Source organism: Malurus melanocephalus, unplaced genomic scaffold (assembly GCF_030028575.1).
Source record: "Malurus melanocephalus ecotype Western Australia unplaced genomic scaffold, MMel_1.1 scaffold_260, whole genome shotgun sequence".
Taxonomy (NCBI): domain Eukaryota; kingdom Metazoa; phylum Chordata; class Aves; order Passeriformes; family Maluridae; genus Malurus; species Malurus melanocephalus.
The window spans coordinates 487,323-514,319 of NW_026623492.1; the positions used below are offsets into that span (position 1 = coordinate 487,323).

General features: G+C 37.7%; 1 protein-coding gene across 3 annotated transcripts; it reads left to right on the forward strand.

Moving 5' to 3' along the window:
- The first annotated feature begins 112 nt into the window (after positions 1 to 112).
- PUM3 (pumilio RNA binding family member 3) lies at positions 113 to 24,851 on the forward strand. 3 transcript variants are annotated; one of them, XM_057375857.1, is made up of 18 exons: positions 113 to 178; positions 447 to 553; positions 2,725 to 2,907; positions 4,590 to 4,725; positions 5,472 to 5,547; positions 6,284 to 6,377; positions 6,585 to 6,651; positions 7,184 to 7,358; positions 8,981 to 9,084; positions 9,601 to 9,679; positions 11,326 to 11,424; positions 12,499 to 12,552; positions 14,138 to 14,218; positions 16,052 to 16,194; positions 16,943 to 17,165; positions 18,226 to 18,313; positions 19,989 to 20,079; positions 24,599 to 24,851. In XM_057375857.1, exons 1-18 carry the CDS (start codon positions 123 to 125, stop codon positions 24,726 to 24,728), a joined length of 1,986 nt encoding a protein of 661 aa, XP_057231840.1. In that variant the 5' UTR covers positions 113 to 122; the 3' UTR covers positions 24,729 to 24,851. The 3 variants fall into 3 exon arrangements, with proteins under 3 accessions (XP_057231840.1, XP_057231842.1, XP_057231841.1); XM_057375859.1 differs by having other exon boundaries at positions 145 to 357; XM_057375858.1 differs by having other exon boundaries at positions 145 to 321.
- Positions 24,852 to 26,997: the final 2,146 nt, after the last annotated feature.

Sequence of the window (26,997 nt, forward strand, 5' to 3'; positions counted from 1 at the left end):
GAGCAGCCCCGGAAAGCGCCGCCACGGCCGAGGGGCGGAGACAGTCTGCGTGTGGGCGGTGCGCTGTACGGCACGGCGGCACGGCAGCGCGGCACTGTCGCGCACCAGCTCCGCGGCGGCCAATGGGGAGCGGCGCCCGGCGCGGGGAGCCGTCAGGCGCGGACGGGCCGCGTGTGCGGTGAGGGCGGCGGGGCCGGGGCTGCGCGTCCCGGGGAGCGGACACCGGGCTTGCCTGCCTGAATCTCCCTGGCTGAATCTCCCTGCCTGAATCTCCCTGCCTGAATCTCCCTGCCTGAATCTCCCTGCCTATCCGCGGCTCTGGTACCTCACCGTCCGCTGAGAGGGTTTAACTTCGCCGTGGGTGTTTAACCGGGAGGCGCAGGCTGTCTTTTTCTCACAGGGGAGCTGCGGCAGTCCGGTAATTCTGTCTCTCGCTCCCTTTGCAGTGTTGCCGCGATGGAAGACAAGGGTAAAAAGAAGTTCGTGGGGAAGAGTGGAAAAAGACCTCGTGGAAACGTGCCGCCCGGGAAAAGGAAGTTCGAAAAAGATAATGGTAAGAAAGCGAGCGATCGCCAGTAGGAGCCCTGACTGAATGGTTATGGTTGTGTACTGGCATGCTTGGAGTATTTTCTTTTTTCCTCCCTTGGTAAATTCATGTCTTGAAATGGCTAGTTTGGCAGATGAGAGACGAGAAGTCGGTGTTGTGTGTCTGGACTTCGTTAAGACTTTGACAGTGTCTTCTGTCCCCTAAGATCTTCACGGAGTGCTAATGAATTAAGGGCTGGGTGAGCAAATGGTGTGGTAGAGATTGAAAAGTGGCTGAACGGCTGAGCCCAGAGACTGGGATACTCTCTGGAGGCTGCTGATTAGCAGGGAACTCCAGGAGTCAAAACAAGGTCCAGTTCTGTTCAACAGTTCATGGAGTACCTGGATGGTGGGGCAGAGTGCAGCATCTGAGGATTTACAGGTGACACAAGTGCAAGGAGTGGCAGATGCACCAGAGGGTCGTGCTGCCCTCCAGGGGGGTGTCAGCAGGTGGGACAAATGGGCTGGCAGAAGCCTGGTGAAGTTTATCAAGGAGCTAAGGGCCAGGTTTATCTCTTGAGGAGAGCAGCCCAATGCACTCAAACATGCTGGAGAAAACCCAGAGGCTCCTGGTGATCAGAGTTGAACGTGAACCAGCAATGTGCTCTGGTAAATAATTGGGTCCTGTGCTGCATTAGGAGCAGTGCTGCCAGCACATGGGGGTCTGTGAGCCTTGCCCTCTCGTCAGCCCTGGTGAGACTTCGCCTGAAATGCTGTGCTCCATTGTGGCTCTTCAGTGCAATAGCGACATGGACATACTGGAAGGAGCTCATAAAGGGCTGCAAAGATGATGAAGGGACCAGGGCATCTCTTCTAGTAGGAAAGGCTGAGTTATTTGAGACAGTGCARCCTGGAGAAGACAAGGCTGAGGGGAATCTTCTCAATGTGCACAGGTATCTGAAGGGAGGGTTCAAAGACAGAGCCAGGCTCTTTCCAGGTATGAACAGTGACAGGACCAGAGAACWGCGGGCATGAACTAAGACACAGGAAATTCCCTTTCAGCATCAGGAAAGACTGACTGCTTTACTCTGAGGGTGACTGTGTGTGGGCACAGGTTGCCCAGGGAGATGGTGGAGTTTCCCACTTTGGAGATAGTCAAGAGACCCCAGATATGGGGCTGGACAGCTGGCTTTTGTGTGGCCCTGTGTGAGCAGGAAGGTTGGACCACATGACTTCGAGAGGTGCCTTCCAACCACAGTCATTCTATGACTCTTATCTTGCTTTCAAAACTATTCTGACTGTATGAGCCCCTAAATTGCTGAAATCCTTTAAACAGGCTGCACTGCAAGCCCTTCGGCTCTCTTTGATTCACTTAAAATATGCACAGTTTTAAATTTGAAGCTGATAACGTTTTGGTCCTAGGCTTTGCTTTCTCACTTTGGGAAAAAATTATTTGAGATATACAGGCTAGGTGGGTGTCGCTGTTGGCCAGACAGCYGACACAAAATAACAGACACAAAGACACACATATACACACACAAAAAGTAACCCCTTTATTCTGGGACAGGCCTCTTTTATCCACTTTAGCAACCAGTGCATACATTTGTGTCAMACATACATTGRTYAGTGAGGCTGTCACTTTCTACTCAACAGCATACGATTGGTAGGTTTGCAAAAGCTGCAGTATTAGTAATGTTTATAATTGTAARCCMCCTGCATTATCAATTCTACATTCCAATCTTCTTTTTCTCAAAACAGCCAAGGAYGTGATGTTTTTCTCCCATGCAAGCTGTTAACACTCCCTACAGGYGGGAGCCTGCTATGGGTTCGGATTGAGGAGATACATTTCACTGTTTACTGTCTTAGAACAGATGATGCTGAAACAGYTCTGATCATAAACTATAAAAAGATACATTAGGGATTAGTGACTTTGATGTCGGGGTGGTAAAATTCTTAATGTAGAATACTCCTTTTTATGCCTGAGCTGTTACCCTGGGCAAAACTTCCCTAGAGAAAGCTTATACACCCAGGGCCTACAGTGAAAACATTGGTTTTGAGAAGCACGTAAGAATTATTRTTAAATATAGCATTGTTATTACAAAGTAGTTTAAATCTTGTTACAGTAATTTTTTTTTTTTAAATTTTAAAGTAGTAATAGCTGTATGATAACATTTTAATTTCTGTTGTGTTGGTTAATAGATTCAGGTCCACCAAAGAAGGTCTTCAACAAAGGAGATGAGGAGGGAAAGCCTAAATCCATTTCCAAGAAATTTGTTAAAGGACAGTTAAGACCTGGAAAAGCTACTGTCAAACAATTCAAGAATAAACAGCAACCACAAAAGTTTGCAAGGAAGAGAAAACTTCAGGATAGTGAAGATGGAGGTGAGCAGATTTTTAAGCCTGGATAATCAATGGAACCAGGTTTTGGGAAACATATCTAGATCTTCCTCTTTGCCCCTGCCTTTCCAAACTGGCTGAATAACTCCAGGTTTACTTCTGTTTAATCTTTGCTGTGGGAAAAATTACTTCCCTTGACCAAGTTTGAGGCTGAAGTAATGAAAATCAGCAGTTCGGAATCTTTTTGGAAGTCAAAAGTAAAGACAAAGTAGCAAATTTAACAATTGTCATATCATCCTAAAGCTGTGTTTATTTTAATGGCAGTGTTAAGTGGTTATCTAGAAACTGGCAATTTTAWCACATGATTTGAAAATACAGGGTTTAAATAGTTTGTAATCTGGTTATTTCCTTTAATAAAAACACCCAAGCATCATTGGTGTTAACTCTGCTTTTGCATTTTACAGATTTTTTTTCTTTTTCCTGTTGTTTATATGGAATGCCTGAATAGTTGTCTGGTTTTATCATGTTTAAATGGGTTGCTCAAATTAATTTCTACTGCATAACATCTTGTCACTTCCTCTGCTGTAAAGCAAAGTTCTACTGGGACAAGTATCGTAACACAGGAAGTGTAATCTTTAGTAGGGGGTTCTGAAGTTCTGCAGAACAGTTTAACTTGTTTGAAGAACAGTAGATGATTTTGAGTATTTTAKTACTGCTGTTACTGTGTGTTTGCAGAATGGCTTCTCATGAAGTATACACTTGATGTCTGGAAATCTAACAGCAGAATGTTCTTACTAGGCTGCTTTAAAAAAAGGGAAACCCACAGCAAACCTTTAAATGTTTATAAGAAAAAATGAAAGCCTTTGTGTTGCATTGCTCTCAAAGCATTAAAAGTTTTGCTTGTTGCTTTAGGAAAGTGATATAAAAAATCAAAMATATACTTTGTAAAAGGAAAGCATGCGTTTTTGAATGGTAAGACAGTTAAGTGCATTCTGCTAGATACCAGTGAGCAGTTCTTTAAGCTCTGAAAACTTAAGGTTCTATCTTTAATGTTCCCTTTAGAAGTAATAGTTAGATGACTTGCTTCTCTGTGGTCATGTATTACAAGATGGTGGTTTTTGTCAAGGTATGATTAACACTAAAACCAAAACCTTGWCATTCCTCCATAATTTGTGGCACTTCCATAATGTTATTTATAATTTTATGTTTGCTCTGTGGTGGTATACAGTGGTTGTATAGTAAAATTCCATGCTTAAGGAGTTTGACTGAATAAAAAGATAAGGCATGCAAAAAGGCTTCAATTTTTTTCCCTTTTTCTTTGAATTTTCAGGTATATATCTTTGAGTCAGGACTCTCCTTTTAGATGAGGGAAAAAGTATGCATAAATTAAAGTTGAACTGGAAAGGGAGAATTATTGAGGCAGTCATAGGCTGCTAAGTACATCTTCAGTAAATTTTCAAACTGTTAAGAGATTTGTGAGGCATCCCATGACAGCTTTAAGGAAAATTAATTGTTTGCCTTCTTCCAGTAGTCTAGAAGTAGTGATTGCTAGCTTAGCATGCTTATTCAGTATTTATGATTTCATTTTAGCTAGCTGGGTAACTTGCCAGAAAAGATCCTAAATCGTTGGGAATTCAAGTCACAGGGTTTCCATAGTTTATCCTGATAATGAATTCTATTGCTGGTCTTTTATTGACTGTGGAAAATGTATTCGTTTTTGTCCTAAGGGTCAGATTCCAAGAAGCCAAAATGGAATGACTTCAAAAAGGAAAGGAAAGAGTTAAAGCAAACCAGACAAAGTAATGATAAAAGTAATTATGACATAATTGTAAAATCAAAACAAATATGGGAAACTATGAGAAGGTAATGATATTTTTTTCTTCTACTCTGTTGACTTTTAGTCATACATTCATAAATGCTTTCTTTCTCCTCTTGTAACTATATGAAACTGTATTTCCAAATTCAGTCTCTTTGGGTGAACAATAACATTGCGTGCAATTTTATAGGAAGCTCAGAATATGGTGACCCATAGTCTTAGGAATGTCTGGATTGAACTTGTATTTTAGGCTAAAATTTGTGTGTGTGTGTGTAAGAAGTTGTCTTGCTTTTTTTTTTAACACTGAAGTACAGAGCATGTACTGATTCACCCTGATCCTGTAGTGGGATTACTGCATGAGTTTTTTGTGAAAGTTCATCATCTCAGTCTGAGGTGTAGTTCTGGACCTGATGCCCCATGTCAGCAAGAAAAGTTATTTTGCTTGTTCTAAGAGTTTGTGCTTTGCAAATTTGGCTGTAAGATGCTTACAGATCTTTGGACCTGTAAGCAACTCTTGACTGCACATTTCAGTTTATGTTTCAAATAATATTGTTAATCAAAAAAAGAGTAAGGTTAAAGTGTGGAATTCTGGTTTGGTTTCCAGGAACTGAAATTGCTTAATTTCATCTCTGTGCAGGCCTAATGAATGATATTGTAAATTTGGTTTGGCAGATGCCAACCTGGCTTTATTTTGTATCATCTTGCTTCTTAGTTTATGGATGTGAGTGAATCATACTACAAAAAAGCTGATTCCTCAATTAAAACTGTTTTACTAGGTTTTTTTTCCTTGCAGGAAGAAATGTGATAAGGAGAAACGAGAAAAACTGATGAATGAGCTACAGAAGCTTCTTCAAGGGAAAATTAAAAATGTAAGAAGAACTAGTGTCACAGTGCACAAATTCACAAAATCTTTTTTAAAGAAAAGTAAAATGTTTCTTTTTTAAAGAAAAGTAATGTTTCGGAGTAAAAACATTAAAAATAGGGCTGAAAGACTGCATTTGGTGCCTGTATTTTAGAACTAGTCCTGTGTTGCTTTGTCTGTCAGCTGTCTATTGTAAAAGGCTGTCTGATTTGCTAAGCAACCTCAGTCCAGTGAAATCTGGTGTTACCTGGAGTGCAGGAACTCAAAGGTTTGATTAATTACAATTGTTGCTTTGCAGTTTTCTAGGGAAGTGAGTGTCTTGATGCTTAACTATAAGAAACAGTCTTTCTGCTTCATTCTTGAAATGTATAAATATTGAATTTTTGATATTCCATGCTGAAGTGGAATGTATCATCAGACTCATTTTGAAATTACGAAGAGCAGGAAGAAAATAAGATACTATTTAATGGTTTTATTTCAGTACGAAATAAGTYCTTAATTGAAATCAGTCCTTAATTGTCAGCACCTGCAAGTATGGTCTGTATTTTCTTTGATACAGAACTTCTAAAGGAGTGAAATCCCTTAATTCTTGGTTTGTTATAAACAGGTAACTGCTTCTCTAATTTTATAATTGGCATTACATGTGGCATGGAACTATACTAGAGAGCACATACCTTAAAATAATTATGGTGCATAATTGTCTTTCGAATGGCCTAGAATAATGAAATATCCTTGTCCTTTAGCTGGCGTTTGCACATGATTCAACTCGAGTGATCCAGTGCTTTATTCAGTAYGGTAATGAGAAGCAAAGGCAAGAGATATTTGAAGAGTTGAAAGGTACTTTCATTTTACCTATATGCTTCTGTATGGTGGTTAGGATGCATTTAAGCAAGCCATATTGTTTTCTTTTGAATATTTCTACATTTTTTTCTGAACTGATGCATCATTTCTAGTGAACTCTTCAAACCTATTCAAATAATGACATGTTTTGTAGAGTTAATGTAGTGCAAAATAAAGCAGCTGAATGCTTTTCCCTTCTCCTAGACAGCCTAGTGGAATTGAGCAAGTCAAAGTATTCCAGAAACATTGTGAAGAAATTTCTTATGTATGGGTGAGTATAAAGTGTATTTGCTCATCAGTGTTGTGTTGTTTCATTTCCAGTGTGAACTTAATCTTTATAGTGGATTAATCATGAATAAAAAACATGTCTCTGGAGAGATCTTTATTATAGAGTTAAAGCAAGGGAATGCTAACAGTATTTCTCCTTTTGCTAAAAGTAAAGCTAATGCTGTAATGTCAAGGAAACCATGACAAAAACAGGTCAAATATATGCTCAGAGTTGGTCTTTGCTTTATATAAACAACCAGCTTTTAAAAATTTTCTTTGCTAAGTTTTYCAGGATGGCATTCTTCATTCACTGTTTTCTTTCCCTCAAAATGCCTTATAATTTGTCCATATTCCTGGCTTTCTTTACATATTTTCCTAAGTGCCATAAGGCTGATCCAGCTGCATGAATTTTGTGGTTTCTATGATAGAACAATATTTATTTATAACCTATATGTGTTTTAAATGTAAAAATATCAATAGGTAAGCTTATATCTAGAAGTTGTAACTCTTGCTATTTGTATTTCCCTGTAAAACAGGACAAAAGCACAAGTTGCAGAGATAATAAAGAGTTTTAAAGGCCATGTGAAAAAAATGCTTYGTCATGCCGAAGCATCTGCTGTGGTGGAATTTGCATATAATGACAAAGCCATTCTGGAGCAGAGGAATATGCTGACAGAAGAACTATATGGGAACACTTTCCAGGTTTACAAGGTGGTATTTCAATACTTAGTAGTTTATGTTTATGGTAGTTTAGCCCCTAAGTTGTTGTGTTAGTAATGCCTTACCTATCTTACCTGCTATTTCTTTGGACTACATTTCTGTCAGCTGTCCAAAGGTAGTTTAGTTTAGCATGTTTATATGTAGTGATTACGTGCACATTGCTAGTTTACATGAAATAGTTGTTTTTTTCAGTTTGAACTATGTGAAATATACTGTGTTTGTGTATGAGCTGGCTCTGCTGTCAAAGACAGTTTGTTATTACTCTAGTTGCCATAGTGTCACTGAAATCATCCTTGCTGAGGTAAGATTAGGCATCATTCTCCATTAATACTGTAGATGACTTGTGTGTCAGGACTACCTTATATCTCATGAGAACTGAGTATGGGCAGAATGGGCCAGTATCCACATACAGAATTTCATTTAGGCTTCGTTTTTTTCTGTGTTTTCCTGTGGAGACTGTAGGACTTGAGTCCAGACTCCATTGAAACGGTTTTATATGTAAATCCTCACCAGGCAGTTGGAACCTTTTTTAAAAGTACATCCTCCATTCTTTTGAATTCTGCTTTTTTGTCTTATTGCCTTGGAAAGTTGGTATCCATTAGAGTCAGGAATTTTTCTGCGAAGTACAGTAGTGTTTTACACAATTATTAGTTCCAGTCGAATGCTTTTTCACCTGTTGTGCAACACAGCATACTTTTACCCAAGATTTCAGATTAAATTGTCTTAAGAAAYGGCTAATTTCTGAACCTGTATTTTCTTAACAGGTTATTGTGAGTTTTTAGTTAGGCATTTTGCAGCACGGAGTGGTAGAGAGGCGTGTTTGTTGTGATTATGAGCTGTAATTTGTACTGAGAGTCAAAGCCTGTGAAATCAAGTATGGTGTTGGCTTCCATCATTCTGGTATTTTTGGCATAAGTGTTTTAAGTAGCCATGCATTGTGATGCAAAACTGAAAGTCAGCACAATGTTGGTTTATAAAAGATTGCACAGTAGTCTTTAAAAAGAGGCAGGGATGGTTTAAAAAATATTTCTTCCAATTTTCTATCTATTCACACTGTTCTTCTAACAGCAGATTATTTTACAAGAGTTACCAGTGTAATTCTTTCTTTAAGATACCAGGAAATACTTCTCTGTATACCATGTAACATACATGGTATCTGTTCCTCCTCTCTAACGTTCTTGAGCTGGGATTTCCTGGGCCTTTGTTAACTTCTCAGTTCATTGACTTGTGTTGCCCTCTGACATACGTATAAAAGCAGGATTTCTGCTTAGCTCAGAAACACTTTAGCAAAACGCCAACTTTGTGTATTTTGCCTTGTATCTGACAGTGTCATGAAGAGCTGATACAATTGACAAAAAGCAGCTCAGCCCGTGGAAGTGGTGTTTGTTTGCTAATGAGGCATATTTGATCTATAGAAACTTAAGTTTATAGCTTCTACCATACTCAAAAAAGGTAGCTTTTTATTTTTAAAAACTGTTAGTTTTGCAGAAAATTAATTTTGGTTTTGGCATTATTAATGAAATTTGATTGAAAAAGTTTTAAGCATTGTAATTTTCTATGAACTCTTGATAACTACTGGTAAAATTAAATCTCTGATTGTGCATTTATTTCAGACACCGGCTGCCTCAACACTGGATAAAGTGCTGGAAGCTCAGCCTGAAAGGAGAGAGGCCATCTTGGATGAAATGAAGCAGATTCTTACACCAATGGCACAAAAGTAAGGACAAAAATGGGTTGAAGGTGTGACAATCTGGAACAAACCAGTTTGTTTTTGACATGTAAACAATGACACTAATATTGTTTTAAGTTCTTATGACAGTGATAATGATACTCTTTTTATAGCTATATCATTGCAGTTCTGAATAGTCTATGGTTTTGTACCAGTTGTCATAATGAATATCTTACCTAAATTTTGAACTCCACTTCTGTGAAATAAAGTGTCCTTTGTCCCAGTCAGACAACTGGTTATAATGTTGCACTGTGGTGTGTTTCTATAATGCATTATTAGATACACTTCTTSGCTGTCTTTATGAGAAAGTAGGTTCTATGAATTGTAAGTTTTGGTAGAATCTTCCACATACTGTAAATTTTAAGCATCTAATCCAAAATGACTGTGTGTTTTTTGCACACCATGCTGCCTGACTTTCTAAAATAAGAATGAGGCATTGCTTGCATATGTTAAAATGATTGTTTGTGGGGAATTTGTTGCTTATTTTCATCTATCCAAATACAGAGAGGCGGTGATAAAGCACTCACTGGTACATAAAGTATTTTTGGATTTTTTCACTTACGCTCTTCCGAAACAAAGATCTGTAAGTATGTTGTTTTTTTTTTTTTTGTCTTTTGCCTTCCAGTGAAATGTTTTTTATATTCTTGTGAAAACGTTGTAGGTTAACTAGGCAAAAATACACATCTTTCATTGTTAAGAGTTTTACACATCTGGTAATTTAGATAGATGCTTGWAGTGAACTTTCACGCTAGTGTTTGTGATACTTGAATTTTTAAAACAATCTAATGAGATTACTGCGATATTTCCTCTTTTCCTGCTGAATAATCCTTCTTTGTAGCTGGGGAATAATTAAAGTAAGAGACATTGCTTGCAGTAGTTAGCTTTCCAGTGTGTAGTTTCTTAACAGTTTGCAATGATAGTTCAAAATCTCTTGACCAAAATACAATGAGACTGGACCATCTGTCAGCAGCCAAATTTTGTCAGCTGTATCTGTATTAAATTCAGTTTTAAGGTTATGTCAGACATTCTTGTATTTAGGCCTAAATCCATCTATGTGATGTAACATGGTTTAAGCTGGTATCCTGTTTGGCTTCACCTGTCTTCAAGCTGTGTCCATCAGCCTTGTCGTGGTTCTGCAGTTCAGAACTATATGGCTGCAAGTCAGGTAGAGCCTGCTAAACTTGCTGCTCTTACCTCTTTCTGCCAGACTCAACTCCTGAGTACTTCTTTGTTACTGTTACTGARCCCAGAGCTAGGGGTAGGGAAGTGGACTCCCTGTGGCCTATTCTGAGTCTAGATCTTGCCTAATTGAACATTGCTGTGCATGGTTTCATATAATGCCATGTCTGAGAATGCTTTTGGATTTGCAGGCTTGTGTGAATCAGAAATAACGACCTGTCTCCTCCTTGCTTGGCTTTCTGTGCCAATATGGTAGTGTATGGACATTCTCTTAGGGGTTTGGAAACCCTTTCTGCARATCTGTTCCTGCATGTGCTTATAGCCAGGACACCGATGGGTTGTGACTGAGCAGCTTTTAAATAATTGGTAAAATGCTTGGGGCCTTTGGTTAGAGAGCAAAAAAAACTAGGGACAGARAGAGGGATGGGTGAGAGCTGCAGGTCAAGGACCTCTGTTGGATAGTTACAGAAGTATCTAGTAGCTGGAGAGGAGGTTGTTTGCTTTTTTTTCCCTTTGGCTGATGATATTATTTGTCAGACAGCTTCAGAAAACCTCATTCCTTTGATAGAAAGACACGGCTTTTGGCTAAGTCTTATAGCATCTGATTTATAACATAACCTGCTGCTTAAATGACTTTTTAGTTCTTTACTTTCTGGCTAGTACTCTGTATATACATATGAATATACATCACCTTCAAAGATTTCTTCCTAAATAATTGTTGTCTTTGTCTCTAATTTCTGTCTCAGTTCTAAGCACCTTTTCTTGARTTTTCTGTAGTAGGACAGCTGACAAGCTTCAATACAGTTGTAATTTCATGACATGATTATGATGAACAGTGTAGTTTTAAAGAGAGATATCTTGTGTTATTTATAGTCTTTTGGACTCCTCTTGAGGCAGTTTTTCTAGGTCAAGGAAATGAGAGTTATTCTGWAGAGCCAACAGTTCAATATAGTATTGTGGGCAGACAAAAAAAAAATCCTCGCCCACTTGCCTTGAGATTTTGCAAGCCTTTTCTTTCACATTTTTGCTTTATCACCCTTTTTCCCCCAGGAAATGATAGAAGCTATCAGAGAGGCTGTCATCTACCTGGCACACACTCATGATGGAGCCCGAGTTGCAATGCACTGTTTGTGGCATGGCACTCCCAAGGTAATGTTTGGTTTCCCTCTRCTTAAGTCCTCTGTGACTGCCCACATGGGTCCTTCTGCTTGTGTACATTTTCATGCATTTAACATTTTGAGAGCAAGGTTAAAAACTGGCCCCTCTTTATTGGCAAAGTTGAGCAGTAGTTTTTTATGAATCAGATGCTTTCATTAGAACTTTCGTAGTGGAAGCATCTCCTTTTATTTTTAGCCRAGGTTTTGGCAGTGGCACATAGACCTTTTCCACTGTAAGGTTATTGGCATTTCATATGTCCCATGGATTCCTTAATGCAAGTGAAATTGGCAGTAGGGAGAGGACAGTAAAGAAGTCACARTGTGAAACCATATTTGCCTTTGGAATGCCGAGACTTAGAACATGTTGTAGGAAGTGTGTTTTAGTTTCACCTGCTAATACAGTGTCCAGAAATACTTTAGGTGTAATGTAATGTCATGACCTCTTGGAAATGCTGTAATGCCTCCTACGTTTTTCTGTATTAAAAATAAAAATATTACTTATTAAAATCCTCTACATGTTAAAGAATTCAGAAAAAAAAAGAAACTTTATRTTCCTGGGATCTAGGGATAGTAGTGGATCTAAAGAAGACTGAGCAGTGATTCCAAGAGCCAAAAGTACAGAGAGGGAACTTTATGACAAAATCTTCTTGCTAGTAATAGGGGTTTAAAACAAGCTAGAGCTTCAGGTCCATTTAATATATTTCTTTCCGAATGAAGAGATGAAATGCATTCTTCTTTAAGTAATGGACAAAATTTGAGTGAACATACGGGGTGGTTTGGGGTTTTTGTTGTTGGGGTTTTTTCCAAGTTTTTTGACATCTCCGATTGGTAGTCTGGACTTGTAAATATACCACAGGATCTCTGTTATTGAATCACAATTCAAGTTTAACTTTTCTCTCTGGTTCTATGTGTTGACTAACAGAATAAGTRTGAGTCTTTTGTAGATAGCCTGTGCTTTGATTAGCAGATTGAAGATTATCTTTTTGAAAGATGTAAATAGCAATTTAGTTATTCAGAATCACTGGTGTCCTGGGCTCATTTGAGTTTCTTCTTTTCTTTTGGATAGGACAGAAAAGTCATTGTGAAAACTATGAAGACGTATATTGAAAAAATAGCAACAGTGAGTGTTTGATAACCATTTGTTTCATCATCTCTGAAACAAGTGATTTGATAGAGGCTATTTTGAATGTTCTTCACAACTGGAAACAACTTTTCTTTAGAGAATTATTAAGAGATCTTAATAAAACTAACCTTWAAAGAGCAGTGATATGTTAGATAATAGAAAGTAATTGAACTGCATGGAMTATTTAGAGACACACCAAGAAGCTTCGTTGTGGGTACTGCATGTAGTACTGTGCTTCTTTGAAGTAGCTGACTTCATTATTATTCCTTGGTTTTCTTTCTACATTTTCTTTTGTTGATCCCAACTTTATATTGCATCTTTATATKGCTCATTGGTTAATTCTCCTTGGCTGGGAATAAAACAGCCTGTGTAAAGAAGAGGAATAAAAATCAAGATGTGTTGGAGATGTCATCGGAAAGGCTCTTTGTACATGCATATTTCCTGGAAGATGYTCAATATTTTTTTCAAGTCAGGAAGCTTCAAAGTAAATTAATTCTGGAGTGATACACAATGGAAGAAGTCTGTTTTATTTTTTAATTAATAACATSTGTGTTTGGAGACTGCAGCACCAGCAGAGTAATAGTTGCAATCAGATTTCATGGAGTTTGGCAAGACTGCAGCTGTAAAGAAGAGCTTTTTAAACTTCCCTTCCTGGTTGTTTTTTTATTTGCTAGTAGTTATTGTGGTCTCAGTCAGTGAGCACTTTTGATCACATCCTGGGCATACATCCCCAATACATACATTTATGTATAAATTACATACCTTTGTTATTCTGATGGTATATTATTATATAACATACACAGAAATAGAAAATCTGAAAGAATGAGATAAAAATAACTAGAGATTGTTTATGAGGTTGTTTTTATTCATTGACTAATGGTGCCAAAGATATTTTCTTTGTGCACCACAGTGGATTGTCTTGTGCAATCCACTTTGWTTGCCACTGGTCTAGGTTATGTTTCTCTTCATAATTTTCTAGTACCAGAATAAATGAGTTGTTCCATTTTGTAAATTATATATTATATGGAAATGTGAGTAAATAATAGGTTACACAACACTGGAGCACTGTAGGTCTGGCTTCACTTTGATGTAGAGTCTCACTGACACACAAGTGAATTTGGTTGTGTCCTTTGAGTGTGGAGACTTGATTYCCTACAATGGAGTACAGACTGCATGGCTCGTTGCAGAGACACGAGCTCCAAAAACATTGTATGTGACAATTCAGTTTTAAGCAAATCTCCAGTAGAAGTAAAGTCTGTATGTTATGCTTCTGTAGGGAAAATAGTATGATTCCAAATGTTAAGTRTACAGTAGGATTAGGTTAATTGCTTGAATGTGATAAAATAGTGTATCTGCTTGAAATGGAAGCTCTGCCTTTGTTTTAACAACGTATTTCTCTTAACAAGCCTTTTAGAGCGAATCTAAATGTTGAATTTTTCTCATTCTATGATAGTAGTCAGAATTTGCTTGTGCTTCATATTGTGTCAAGTTTGAGGTGGACCTTCAGAAATATTGACTCTAAGTCAATTAGTATATTCGTGAAAGTTGACTGCCTGCGGTTTATGATGTCTCRTCTTTGCAGGGTGAGTTTTCTCATCTGGTCTTGCTGGCAGCATTTGATTGCATTGATGACACCAAACTTGTGAAGCAGTTAATTATATCAGTAAGTAATTGAATTTTTCCTGAAATAGTGTATTAAATAGTGTCAGTGTGTTTGTCAGTGTATAGGAGKATGAAAGTGGGACTCCATCTGCTTTCTTATACTATTTATACTTGCCATCTATTCTGTTTCATTGTATTTGTATATCATGATTAGTTTATTTCTTTTCAAAGCAGACCTTAGCACTTTCATATGTTGTTTTAATTATTTATTTGAATTGGTTTTTAAGCTAGGTTCAGTGCTTGCTGAAATTTTCCCTGTTAGTACATTATGGATAATGGGTGACTGGAGTCTCTTTGAAGTTGATGTCTTTTATCATAGTAGTTTGGTATTTCAAGAGATAAAATTGGTGGAAAACTTCAGAATGATGATGTTAACTTATTGATTTTGCAAGCAAAATATTTGCATCCTGTAAGCAGAGAAGTTAACATTGATGTACATGTTGTAATCTGCTTCCAGTAGTGCTCATGCTATAGCTTTAAGGGCTCACTGGCTAGGGGAAGTGGCTGGGAGATAAAGACGGGGCAAATATTCTACATGTGGAGGAGGAATATGAGGAGAAAGTGGTTCTGATGAGTCTTGCTTTGCAAAATAGGAGCAATTCTTCCCTTGGGCAACTTTCCATTGGGGGAATTGGGATTTGTACCCTGGTATGGAGTTTTGATTCTTAGTCTGTGCCTCTCTAATGGGTCTGGAGAGATGAAAGCATCTTAGTGTGAAGCTGGCTTTTGTTCCTCAAGTATTTCAGCTATGATTGCAGCTGGGTTTTGTTTGCAGAGCCTGGTCTGGAATGTAACAATTTYTGGGAAATATGTATGGAAGTAAGTTCTGACATATCAGAGCTGTCTTAATGAGTGATAATTGACCTGCTCCTGTACTATRTTACAAGCACTCTCCTGTCTGTAGTTTATTAGTTCAGATACTCTGTCTTTAGCTGAGCTTCCAAGATGTAATTTACAGAATCATCTGAGATCAGGAATTAATCCTTCATCAAATATAATGGAATGTTTACTATTTGGTCATCCTACCACATCAATCTGGACAGAAGAGTGAAGGAAAACAAGAAGCAGCTTTCACACRTACACAAACACATCAGGGTTTATGTGAGGTCAAGAATGGGTAAAGGATGTCAGGAAAAGGAAACGAAAAAATCTTAGTATCAAAACCTACCAGCTCTTCAGATAGTGAATGATAACTAATAACAGATCATGAGGTGGGAGCATCTAATATTAAGCACTGAATCATACTCTTAGAAGAAATCGATCTTTACAATTAGCCCAAAAAGCAGTTAGATTTCTAAAATACTTTCTACAGATTATCATTCTGTTTATAATGAAATTTAGTGTTAAGGAGGTAAAATGAGTAAGACTCAARGGGGAGGAAAAACGAGAGGGTTTTTGTTATTGTTTTGGGGAACACTTTTGTTGATTTGGGGTTTTTTTTGGTASTATTGCAAAATYTATCATTTATGTGGATTGGTGGTATGGCTGAGAATTTGTAGGTAAAGGAACGTTTTAAGCACTCTRAATCCTGTTGAGGAAGTCCTTCTCATCTTCTCTCAGATCCATGTAGTCTTAATCATGGACCAAAGTTTGTGTGTGGTGCTGTGAACCTTTGTATGCGATTGGAACTGTACATAGAGACTTCACATGTGTAAGGACTCAGGCAGATTTTAGCACAAAATCCCTGTCTTTCATGAGCACTCCAAAAAGATGGGGACATGACCAACAACAGGTAGCATGTCTCTGTTATTTAGAGTTTCTCAGAGCTCTACAAGACAGTAACCAAGAACTGGTACTTCATTAATGTTTTGTTGCGGTTTGTTTACTCTCACAGGAAATAAAGGCTTCTTTGCCCAATATAATAAACAACAAATATGGAAAGAAGGTCTTGTTGTACTTGCTAAGTCCTAGAGATCCTGCACATTTTGTTCCAGAAATCATCACACTTCTGCAACAGGGAGATGGAAATGCCTATAGGTAACTCAGATATGAAAGTTAAATTGTTTTTCTTAGAGTCTAGAAGAATTTGTGCAACTGTCTGTATGATTTAATTTCTGGTTTTCTTCATAATAAATCAGAGTAGTGTAAATATTTATAAATAATGAATAAGCATTATAAGATATGTTAATTTGTCATTATTTTTTCTTTTTTTTTTTTTTTTAAATTTCATATATGAGGATTGGTAACTAGCAAAAGATCAGCAGTTTACCCCTTTTGTAGAGGGCAAATCTTGTGATATATTCTGTGTGTAAGTTTATATATGAAATTCAGTGTAGAAGAAAGTTTGTAATATGGCATTACTGGTGCTTTGGATAGCATAAAAGTATATCTCAAAAATCTAGCAAAAAAAAAGGAAATTGTTAATTTGATTTCAGTCTCTGGTATTGGCCTTGATGCTTACCAGCTTTTGAAGAAGCAACTTTAGATGATTAGTAAGCTATGTAAAAAGTACATCTCCATAGCTGAGGTAACAAAATGCAGAGAAACGGTAAATACCACTAACAAGGAAAAACTGAGGTTTAGAGGCAGTCAGCTTTAAACACTTTATCATTCCATGTGTTCTTAAATTCTGTGTCCAGCACGTGTTTAATTGTACACGAAATGGCCTATATTTTAATCTTGCAGTGATTTATGTCTCACAGAGCACATACATTCTGAAATTTCTTGTTACTTGATGTGCATACAGTGTGATTCTTCCACAGTAATGTGCTGTCTCTTTCACCAGTAAGAAGAACACTGAGCTCCGTCGCCATGAACTCCTGGAAGCCATTTCCTCTCCTTTGCTAGAATATTTGCAAGAACACACCCAAGAAGTAGTGATAGACAAAGCTACCTTTGTCTTGGTTGCTGATATTTTAAGAACAGCTCTTGGTGACATCCAGCCTGCACTAGATGCAATTGCTAATTTAGCAGCAGAAGAGCTGGTTCCAGGTGGCCGTGATGGACAGGTAATGTTCAGAAGATGAGGTACTGAGATCTTGCAGATTTTCTATATTAGTAAGACAAAAGTCTGGTCTTGATTTCCTGGATGTAAGATAGCGGTGTACTGCCCTGATAACACTCGTACATTAGATGTGATCCTGTTTTCTGAGTTCAAAGATTTCAGTTTATTATTAGTACACCTGGAGTGATAGTGGCTTGAGCCAGCATTTCATACAAGTTATAAAGCAAGGTGCTTCATGATCTTGAATCTTCAGAACCGCTTTAAACGCTTAGTGGGAAGTTAGCATCTTGCAATCTCTCTTTTAATGTTGTCACTGTGCAATCAAGCACTTCAAGTTTTGTAGGTCATTTGACTGTTTACACTCAGAGGGATGGAATCTCTCTGCTTTCAGGTGTGCATATCTCCATGCAAGGAAAGATCACAGATAACAACTATTTGTCTTTACAGTGTGACCTTCTCTTCAAAGAGTGCCCCTCCGCTACTTTGTTCAGCTCAGTCAGATATGCGTCCATAGATTAGAAAACAAAAAACTGCACACCGTATTTAAGATAGATATTTTCCAGATTTCCATAGCTGTGGTATTTTAGCTCTACCTTTCCTCTTTTTTGATACACATTTTATGAAATTTTACATTAATTACTTGTGTTTTCTGTGACTTTCTGGTGAATTTTCATGTGTGGAAATGTGAAAGATCCAGAAGCTCTGGCAGAGGCAACTAGACCAGGAGATTCTGCTTACTAAGAAGGAAGTCCTTGGAAGCATGGATGAAATGTTTGTTGATACAGTTTATATTACTGAAAGTTAAATGTTACATGGAAGATGGTAACAATCAAACTGGTCAATTTGAAAGAGTAGCCAGAAACTTACATCGAATTTGTTGATATTTGCATAGGTTATGATTTAKAGAAGGAGTGTGATACGGTTTGGAGAAGGAGTGTGATGTGGTGTCTGATGGCAGAATGRATGAAACAAGCAGAAGTATTTATGGCCAGGCATGTAACTGCATTTGAAACAACATCACTAAATAATTTTGTTTTGGTTTGGTTTGTCTATTCCCCTTAAAGCTTCACATTGCAGAACATCCAGCAGGCCATCTAGTTTTGAAGTGGTTAATAGAGCAAGATGAAAAAATGAAAGAGAGTGGAAAAGAAGGTATGTTGGAAATACAGCTTTATTTGATCAGATTGACTTCAGAGTAATCGTCTGTCTGACCTMAAATAAATGCAGCAACCTTGTTTCCTTATTTCTTTGAGTATACTAGTATATGGAAAGTTTAGCATTATTGTGTGTATCTTTTTGCTGTTGTGAGCTGCTATACAAACAGAATGCCAAGGATATGTTTGCTTTTTTTTGCAATGCAAGCTGTGGTTGCGTTTTTTCTCGGGGCTTTAATGTGTATTTGGGACAGAAATCATTTCTGTGCTTAAAATATCTTGATCGCTTTGCTAAATTACATGCTAGTTTAAGGATAATAATAGAAACAGTCAAGTCTTTCCTACATGAACCCCTGTTTTGTTAGTGCTTGTAAGCCAAGCTGTAATCTTTACTGTGTTCATTAGTGCTCTTTGGTTAATGCTTTGTAACTTTATTACAATAATTTGTGCACAAAAACAGGACATCTTTGCTAGTTTGTATTCCATAAGGCAGATATTGAGCACAGATGTTCTCATCTTAATATAGCTTTTAAACTTATGTTATTATATAACTGTAAAATCTTTTGGGTGTATCACCCTATCCCGATAGAGATTACATTTTCTCATACAAAAAGCTCAAAAATGAAAGTGGGTTGGTGGCAAAGCGTAATCTGAGGAACTTCTCTGTGTGTAATGGGTTTTATTCTATCTAGAATTATCAGATCTTGTTAAGCTTTTAATTTTTATTCTTCTTGCTACATTCAGGTAGCCAGTGTTTCCTTTAAAAATGTTAATTGTGCTTTACAAATGTTTCTGAAAGTAGATTTCTACTTCTCAAGTAGATGATTGAAAACGTGCAAAGAAAAGGTTTTATGAGTGTCTTTCAGAGACTTGGCCTRTCCAAAGTGATGATAGTAATCTGTATTTATGTCTGTTGAAATTGTATGATTTCCAGTTTAATCACATGCTTTTCCCTTTGGTTTCCTCCAAAAAGTACCATTGAGAATTGTTGCTCTGAGTTTATTGAATTGACATTAAATCCCAAGCAAATTGTTATCACATGGGGAACAACTTGTATAAATCTGACCTGTCTTAAGGTGGAATTAGAATCTAAAGTGACAGTGAAAAATAGCTTCAGTGCTTGTTTGGAGGCTAGAGTTTGGTGGGGTTGGGTGGGGTTTTTTTGCATTTTTTACTGGTAAATTTGCTTAGCATGCGAGTTTTAAGAACAATTTCCATGAAATTCAGTTCTTTAAATTCAGCTGGGGCCTTGAAGTCAGCCTAGGTAGGTATTTAATATATTACATACTGTGATATTTTCTACCAGAATGATTCTGTAACTCTTGCGAAGTTCTGTCTTTGGACTGGATGCCTTCTCCAAGATATTAATGGCCTTTCACACACTTTTTAAAAAACAAAACTGAGTTTGCATACTTTGTACTAGTAAACTGTCACACAGTGCTGCTGTTGTCTAACAAATTCCAAGGAGTACTTGGAAGTCTAATATCTATAAATGTCTTCGTTGCATTGAACAGTCAATTCTTTTGAGGGAGCAGAACTTTGTGATTACTTGGGGACCAAAAACTATTTGATAAAATCCCGTCTMCAGAGAAATTTCATCTTCTTTGTAGGCTTCTTTGTAGAAAGATACTGTCTCATTATTTTCTTCGCTGCTTCTGTCCCATATTTTACAGTTTGCTTTGGAAAAACACTGGTGGAACGTGTTGGTATTGAGAATCTGAAGTCCTGGGCAGAAGTAAATCGAGGTGCCATTATTCTTTGTTGGTATGTAAAGCACATGGATGCTTCTAATTATATTATATTGTTAATTTCTTAAACAGCTAAGAAAACATAAATTGAAATGTCTACTAACAAAATAACATTCAAYGTGTGCTATCTTTAATGCAACTGGCAAGTCTCCAATGAAAGAGGAAAATGGAAGAATTCAAAACAGAATTTCCACAGATTATTCCTTGAGCTCCATCTTTTGTAGTATTAGGAAGCAGCTCAGTATCACAAAATCTGAAGACTAAAAATAAAATTATTTTAAAAATTATGCCTACCATGTATTGTTTTACAAACACAAAACTTTAAAAAGCAGTCCACAAAGAGCTACTTTAAAACAATTAACTAAAATACCTGCAACTTGTGGCAGTACACAAAAATCTGGAAATAATTTTGTTTGTTTTGGTAAATTATTGCTTTGTGTTGATGCCTTAATTACAAAGCCTGATGAGTTCTCATACTGAAGTAGARAAGTGTTTGGAAGAGACCATATGTAAGAATAAACTGTGCAAAGGCCTGTGATAAACTGACTGGATCATGACTTTGAAGCAGTGAACCATGCAACTAGTGAGATCAAAAACACTCCACAGGTATCAGATTAATGTTAACATTTTGTTTTATCAAAAAAATGAATTGGACTGTTAATCATTGGGGCTTTTGCTGTGTAGCTCCCTCTAAGTGTCAGGTCATAGAAACCCAGAGTTTTTTCCTATAATCCGAAGTGTGTGGTCTGTGTTCTGGAACTTCTGTGTTAGCCTTACCCTTCTGGCACCTTCTAAAGGCTTTCACTGAAGCAAAATGAGCGCAGCATGATTTTGAAAATTCAGTCCCCTAATCTTCTTTTTCTGCTCCACTTTTCTCTCTCCTGAAATTACTTTGGACTCCATGCTATTTGCTTTCCATCTCTGGTCTTTACCAGTTTAGAGTAGGGCTACTTTCATGTTCATGCTCTTTTGCAAAGTAAATCAAAAGCCATTTTCACTTCTGTTAGTTAATCTGAGTTTAATTCTAATGTTGTTTAGTCATTATCATTCAGATGACTAGTGAGAAGAATTGGTAGTAGAGGAATAGTTGCAATCCAGGTACARAATCAGCTCACACAACATCTTACTAGTCACATGTGTCTGGTTGTTAAGATTGTTCAGCTGMCAGAATGATAACATTCTTTCTTTGCCTGTTATAACAGGCCTTTAGAATTCAACAAATGCATCTAATGCCTTTTGGTTATCTAATCTGTGCACTGATGTTTGGTGAAATTTTGTTGGAAAGGCTTTATTAATGCTTGGATGTTTTTTAAGTCAAGGCTGAACAGATTCATTTAACATGTGGTGTTGTTGGTGTATGTAGTAAGTTGTTGAGATTGTCCAAATAAAGTTGCAAAGTAAATTAATAGATTATTTTCCCGTATTTAACACTTGATTAACTGTTTGGTGATTACTGTGATGACAGTTTTTTAATAGATGTTGAAGACATAGAGATAAAGCAAGAAATTAGTAATTGCTTATTAGAAGAAATTAGCACAGCAGTGGTGTATTTTGTGGAAAAGTCTGTTAGAAATAGCAGTCTTTCTCCTTTTCTGCTATTACTTATGTCACTACAAGGTGGGGCCTTTGCAAGTGTCCTTTGTTACCAAGCGGGGGATCTTATCTCACAAACTTGTGTATTTTCACTCATAGTGAACCTTACTAACAGGAAGGAGTGAAAAAAGTATGTTGGAGCCTTTGTTTGTATGATAGAATTTTGTTGGTACATTTTGGTTTATTTCTCCTGAATCTAAATCCTTTGTAGACTGAACTTCTCTTGATTACTTTTTAGGCATGATGTCCTTTTGTCTAGGCAGCTGAGAACACACAAACATAACCATTAACTTTTGTTCCATTTCATGTGACACCTGTTTCCCTCACTAACATATAGTAATTAATCACATTTTTATTGAACTGTATGCACTGAAGTCAAAAGATTGACTAAATCATGCAGCAATTATTTAGTCTGGTATAAAGTAACTGCAGGGGTTTTTTTTTACATAAAATAATTGTTGAGCTTTATTAACCTTTTCATTTAAAAAAAAMCTCAGATATTTCTTTTCTCATAAAGAATTTCAGGTCCCTCAGGCAGAGGTAATTTTCAGACAACGCCAGTTTGTCCTAAAGCCATGATTGATTTTTGTTTTGTTGTTGCCTTTTGGAAGCCATCTGTCGCATATGTGCAGATCTGAAACTCAGAATTACTCAGTGAGTCTATATGAAGATTTTGGCTATCTAGTCATTTCAGCTTATTTGTGAGTTATAAGCAGTCACTGTATGTGCTTGGCTTCTCAGTAACTTGGTATCTTCTGGACCTTCTCCTTTCCTTGCCCTGCTTGCTTTTAATTTGATTTTTATGAAAACGTCTGGGGACTGGTTCTGACCTAGTACTATCTTGAGGAGCCCTAATGTAATGAGAGGACCAAGTACGTGAATGTCATAGATGCTGGTCTATTTAAGTTCCTATATATGACCTCTCTTGTATGTGTTTTAATTAGTAAATGATGTGTTGCATCATGGTAGAAATTGKATAAGAACATACTTCACCAAATTTGTTGCTGGCTTCCTTTATTTCTGTAATCTGTGGAAGTTATATTTTATATCCACAAAACACATAGGTGCTGGCTTTCTAGACCTTATAAGAACTTACAGAATAATAATTTTAAAATACCCCACTATGTTCCAACTATGTTGGTCTTTTGGCTRATACCGAACATGCAGATGTTCTGTATTAAGAACGTTGTCTTGACATGCCTGTGGTTACTATGAGTTTGAGAGCAACTTTACATGTATCGCTATTAGCAGTTGACATTCATTTTTAGAAATATGTAAAATGAAGTATAAAATATATAAAAGCAGAGTGGCTTGCTATTTTGTGTGCTCCTTGTSTTTCGTGGTGAGTGAAACTTACCTACCTGTCCATGTTAATAACCAGTGTGTTCAGTACATCCTTTGTCAGGATTCTCAACTTTCTTGGTTTTATTAGGGATACATGACTCATGGAAGAGAAGAGAAAATATCACCCTTAGCTGTGTTGAATTCAGTGTTAAAGAAGGCCTCTTGTTTCTGCTAGAAGTATATCACAGTTTGCTGCAGGAGGTTTTTAAGTCGTAGTCATAGAAATAAATCTGGGAATTAAGTAAYTGAAAGTAGAGATGTTGTCAGATGGACATCCAGTACTTTTCTGCCTATAGTGGTGCCATCCTAAAGGAACCAAAATTTAAATCTCACCTTAAGCTACATTAATTCCTTTATGTCTTACTCAGTTCAGTTTGCTATGTCCAGTCCTTGTTTAAAAAGTAGGTAAAGAAACAAGCTATTAGGTAGATGCAAATTTGGGAGCCAGTTGGAAGAATCTAGGAATTGTAAGGACTTGTAGTATCATGCAGCTTGATTCATACCAGCACATGGGTGTTAAAATTTGTTTCCAGTCTTAGTTTATTTGTGTGTCAGACTGGTAATTCTGATCTGGTTTGCACATGCTGGCTGTAGAAAACACTTTCTCAGCCAGTGTTGGCTCATCATTTTGAAGTAGCAAATTAGGTGTGCTATTAACTCTATAGGTCTTGTTTTTCAATCCAAGAACATTTTCCTGTTAACTGAAGAAAGGGAGAAGTACAGTTGCTACTGAGCTGGTTAGTGTTTTACAGTTTATAATGATTTTTTTTTGTTTCTGAGAAAGAACATTAATCAGGTTTGTTTTCCAAAAGTAGTATCTAAGAGAAGAACAGAACTGGTAAGGCTACATAGTCCTGCACTAAATGCAGCATGCAAGTACAGTAGTGGAGGTACTTTATGTATATTGGATTACTTCACTGCATTCCAGTTTTGGCATTCCAGTTTTGGGATCCCCGTTATGAGAAAGGTATCAACAGCTGGAGTGAGTTCAGTGAAGGGTGACCAAGCATAGTCATGGGCTGGGTCCCTTGGCCTGGAAGGAGACGCTTTGGGGCCAAAGCTGTTAGAGCTGGAAGAAGGGACAGGTGGAGGGCTCCCAGCAAGGATCCCTGGCTCCAGTGGGACAAATGCAGGGGATCTGGTCACTTCACAGCTGTGCTTGCATGAGTTGACAGCAAGAGTCAGTGGCACAGGCTGGAACACAAGAGACTGGAGATAAGGAGAAGCCTTTTGCCCATGAGAATGGTGCACCAGTGGGACTGGACCTAGGGAGTTTGGATTGTCTCCAGCCTGGCAGGTTTCAAGCCCAGACTGGGTGAAACCCTGAACAACTGGATCTGACCCAGTATTTGAACATGCTTTGAGTACGGATCAGCAGTTCCTTGCAGATTGATTTGTCCTGTGCTGTTTTTGTTCTGACTTGATGTTTCATATTTTCTGGAGTGTTTTTACGTCTTTTGTGTAATAGGAGGTGGTGGCACCTAGCTTGAGCTATATTCTTCCTAAGTAGTTAACTGTTTCCCTTCATGGACAGCTGCTTTTTCTTTGATCTGCCTACTGACCTTTGACATCCTTCATTTTTTTCCTGTGTCTTGCAGCCTTCTCCGGAGCACTGATGAAAAGGTGGCAAGCACAGTCAAAAAAGGACTGAAAAAGCTCGTCCCAAAGTTGAAGCAGAATAAAAATGTAAAAGGAATAGAAGCATTACTGGAGAAATTGACTTCCTAGTGTAAATGAACCTAAAATGATTATTTGAATCAATGCAATCACCTGAGGTTTGATACGATTTTGCACCGTGGTGGCTTTAAGAAGCAGTATATGCATTTGTAAATTAAATAATTTCTAAAACAACTTGTTATTGTATGCATTCTTTTCTGCACAGTAGAAGATTGTTTTCAGAGATTGAAATCTCAAGATGTAAGAGCTATTGGAGACTTCAGAATGCACAATCAAGGAGTTCTGTCTTTCTTGATAATTTGCACAAAAATGTTTTAAGTCTTATTAAAATTTACTTACATGTTGTCATAGTTACCACAGAAATACAAGCATCTGTTCTGGACACACTGTGTATGGACAAACATGCTTGTCTTAATCCCCCTTCCCTCCTGGTTTCTTAAAAAGAAAAAACAAAACAGGAAAACTATTCAAGTCCCATTCTTACCCTGTAATGGAGGCTCTCATCTCTAGGAACTAAACAGAACAGAGTGAAAATACAATCTCTGACTTTTTTCTGAGAGGGCCCAGAAGAAACAGTTGACTGTTTCAATGGACCACAGTTCGGTTTTGTTTCACTCAAATCTTCTAAGTACACACTTTCAAACCCTAATACACCCAAGGGATTTGGGGGTTTTGGTTTCTTTGTTGTAATGGCAGAGGGATTAATTTACTTCTGCATGGTATCAAATCAGTATCCTATTGATTTTTCTTGTACCCTATTTTGATCTAGAAAAATTAGGCTAGTATTTTATTTTCTCCATTGAGAAAARTTCCGGAACTTCCTTCATGGGGTGTTCTGTCATGCTTGTGCTCAATGCCATGCTTATAAACTGATCCAAACAGAGAACCAGACTGATTAAATCTCCAGCTGTAGGAGTCACTCTTTACTGTTGCTTAGCTTAACAAGATGTGGCTCCATTGGTAACAGAAGTTAGGCATTAGTTCTCCTAAGATAACAATTTGCTCAACATGAACTACCAGTGATCACTTGCCAGTGGTTTAGTAAACCAGTTTAAATTTCCATGTTTTATATATTTGAAATCGGTCTCCTAAATTACTGTATCTATTGACAGCGTTCATGATGATCCACCGCTACTCCTGCAGTGCATTGGGAACTGCAGTGCTGGGCACTCATCACAGCCAGATTACCCAGCTTAGCATGAGGTAAAATACTCTGGTTCTCTAGGGAGTACCTGAATGGCCCTGATGTTAAACCATGCAAAGCATTAAGTCAGACTCATGTAAACACATTCTTACTTGGCTTTTTGCTGTTCAGTGTATTGGCACCCTCTCTAGCTATGACTTGATTTCATTGCTCCCATATGTTTTGCCCAACTCTAAATGTTAGATTATTGCACTCACTAACCTGAAAATTGAGAAGGATTGTATCAGACTTTTTTCCCCTTGTTTTGATCTACTGTGAATTGGAGTTCAGTGTTTATAAAGGGATTGCAGCATCTCTTTAATGGGGAAAGGCTGGGGGAACTGGCCCTGCTCAGCCTTCAGTAGAGATAACTGGGTCAGCACCTCATCAGTCCTTTTAAGTAATGGAAGGGTGGGTGCCAGGAGGTTGGATCCAGGTTCTTAGTGGTGCTGAGCAATAGGACTAGAGGCAATGGGCATAAACCGATACACAGGAAGTTCCAMCAGAACACAAGGAAGAACTTCTTTGTGCAGTGGAACAGCTTGTTCAGAGAGGTTGTGGAGTCTTCCCTCACTGGGGGGATTCCAGAACTCTTCAGGACACAGTCCTGTGCCATTTGCTGTAGGATGACCTTGCTTGAGCAGGAAGGTTGGACCAAATGGCCCACTGGGGTTCCTTCCAAACTGATCCATTCTGTGAGTTTGTACTTCTGTAATTATTCAGCATAATTCTGTTGCATATTTTGTTCAGGGTGGCTTTTTTGGCAGTAGCTTAGACTTCCTTAATAACGGTTCACTACCATTCAAATTCACTGTCTGTTGCTAATTAAAACAATCTGGTTTGTTGTCCTAAAAGAAAATCCTGTTACAGACACTAGTGAGCTACAACCTTCAGTAACTGAGAGGATGTGTTTGCAATTAGGAACACTTAATGCCAGGGCCAATCAGGTCTAATTGGGATTAACCTTTAAGTATTTACATCTACTCATAAGGTTAGGTGGAATTAGAAGGGAGCACAGTCAGCAAAGTATCAGTAAACCAAGAGATGCAAACAAACAATGTTAGAAGCACTATTCTTAACTATAATGTTTATGTACTGCCCAAAGTAGCCTAAGTAAACTACAAATTAAACTGCCTT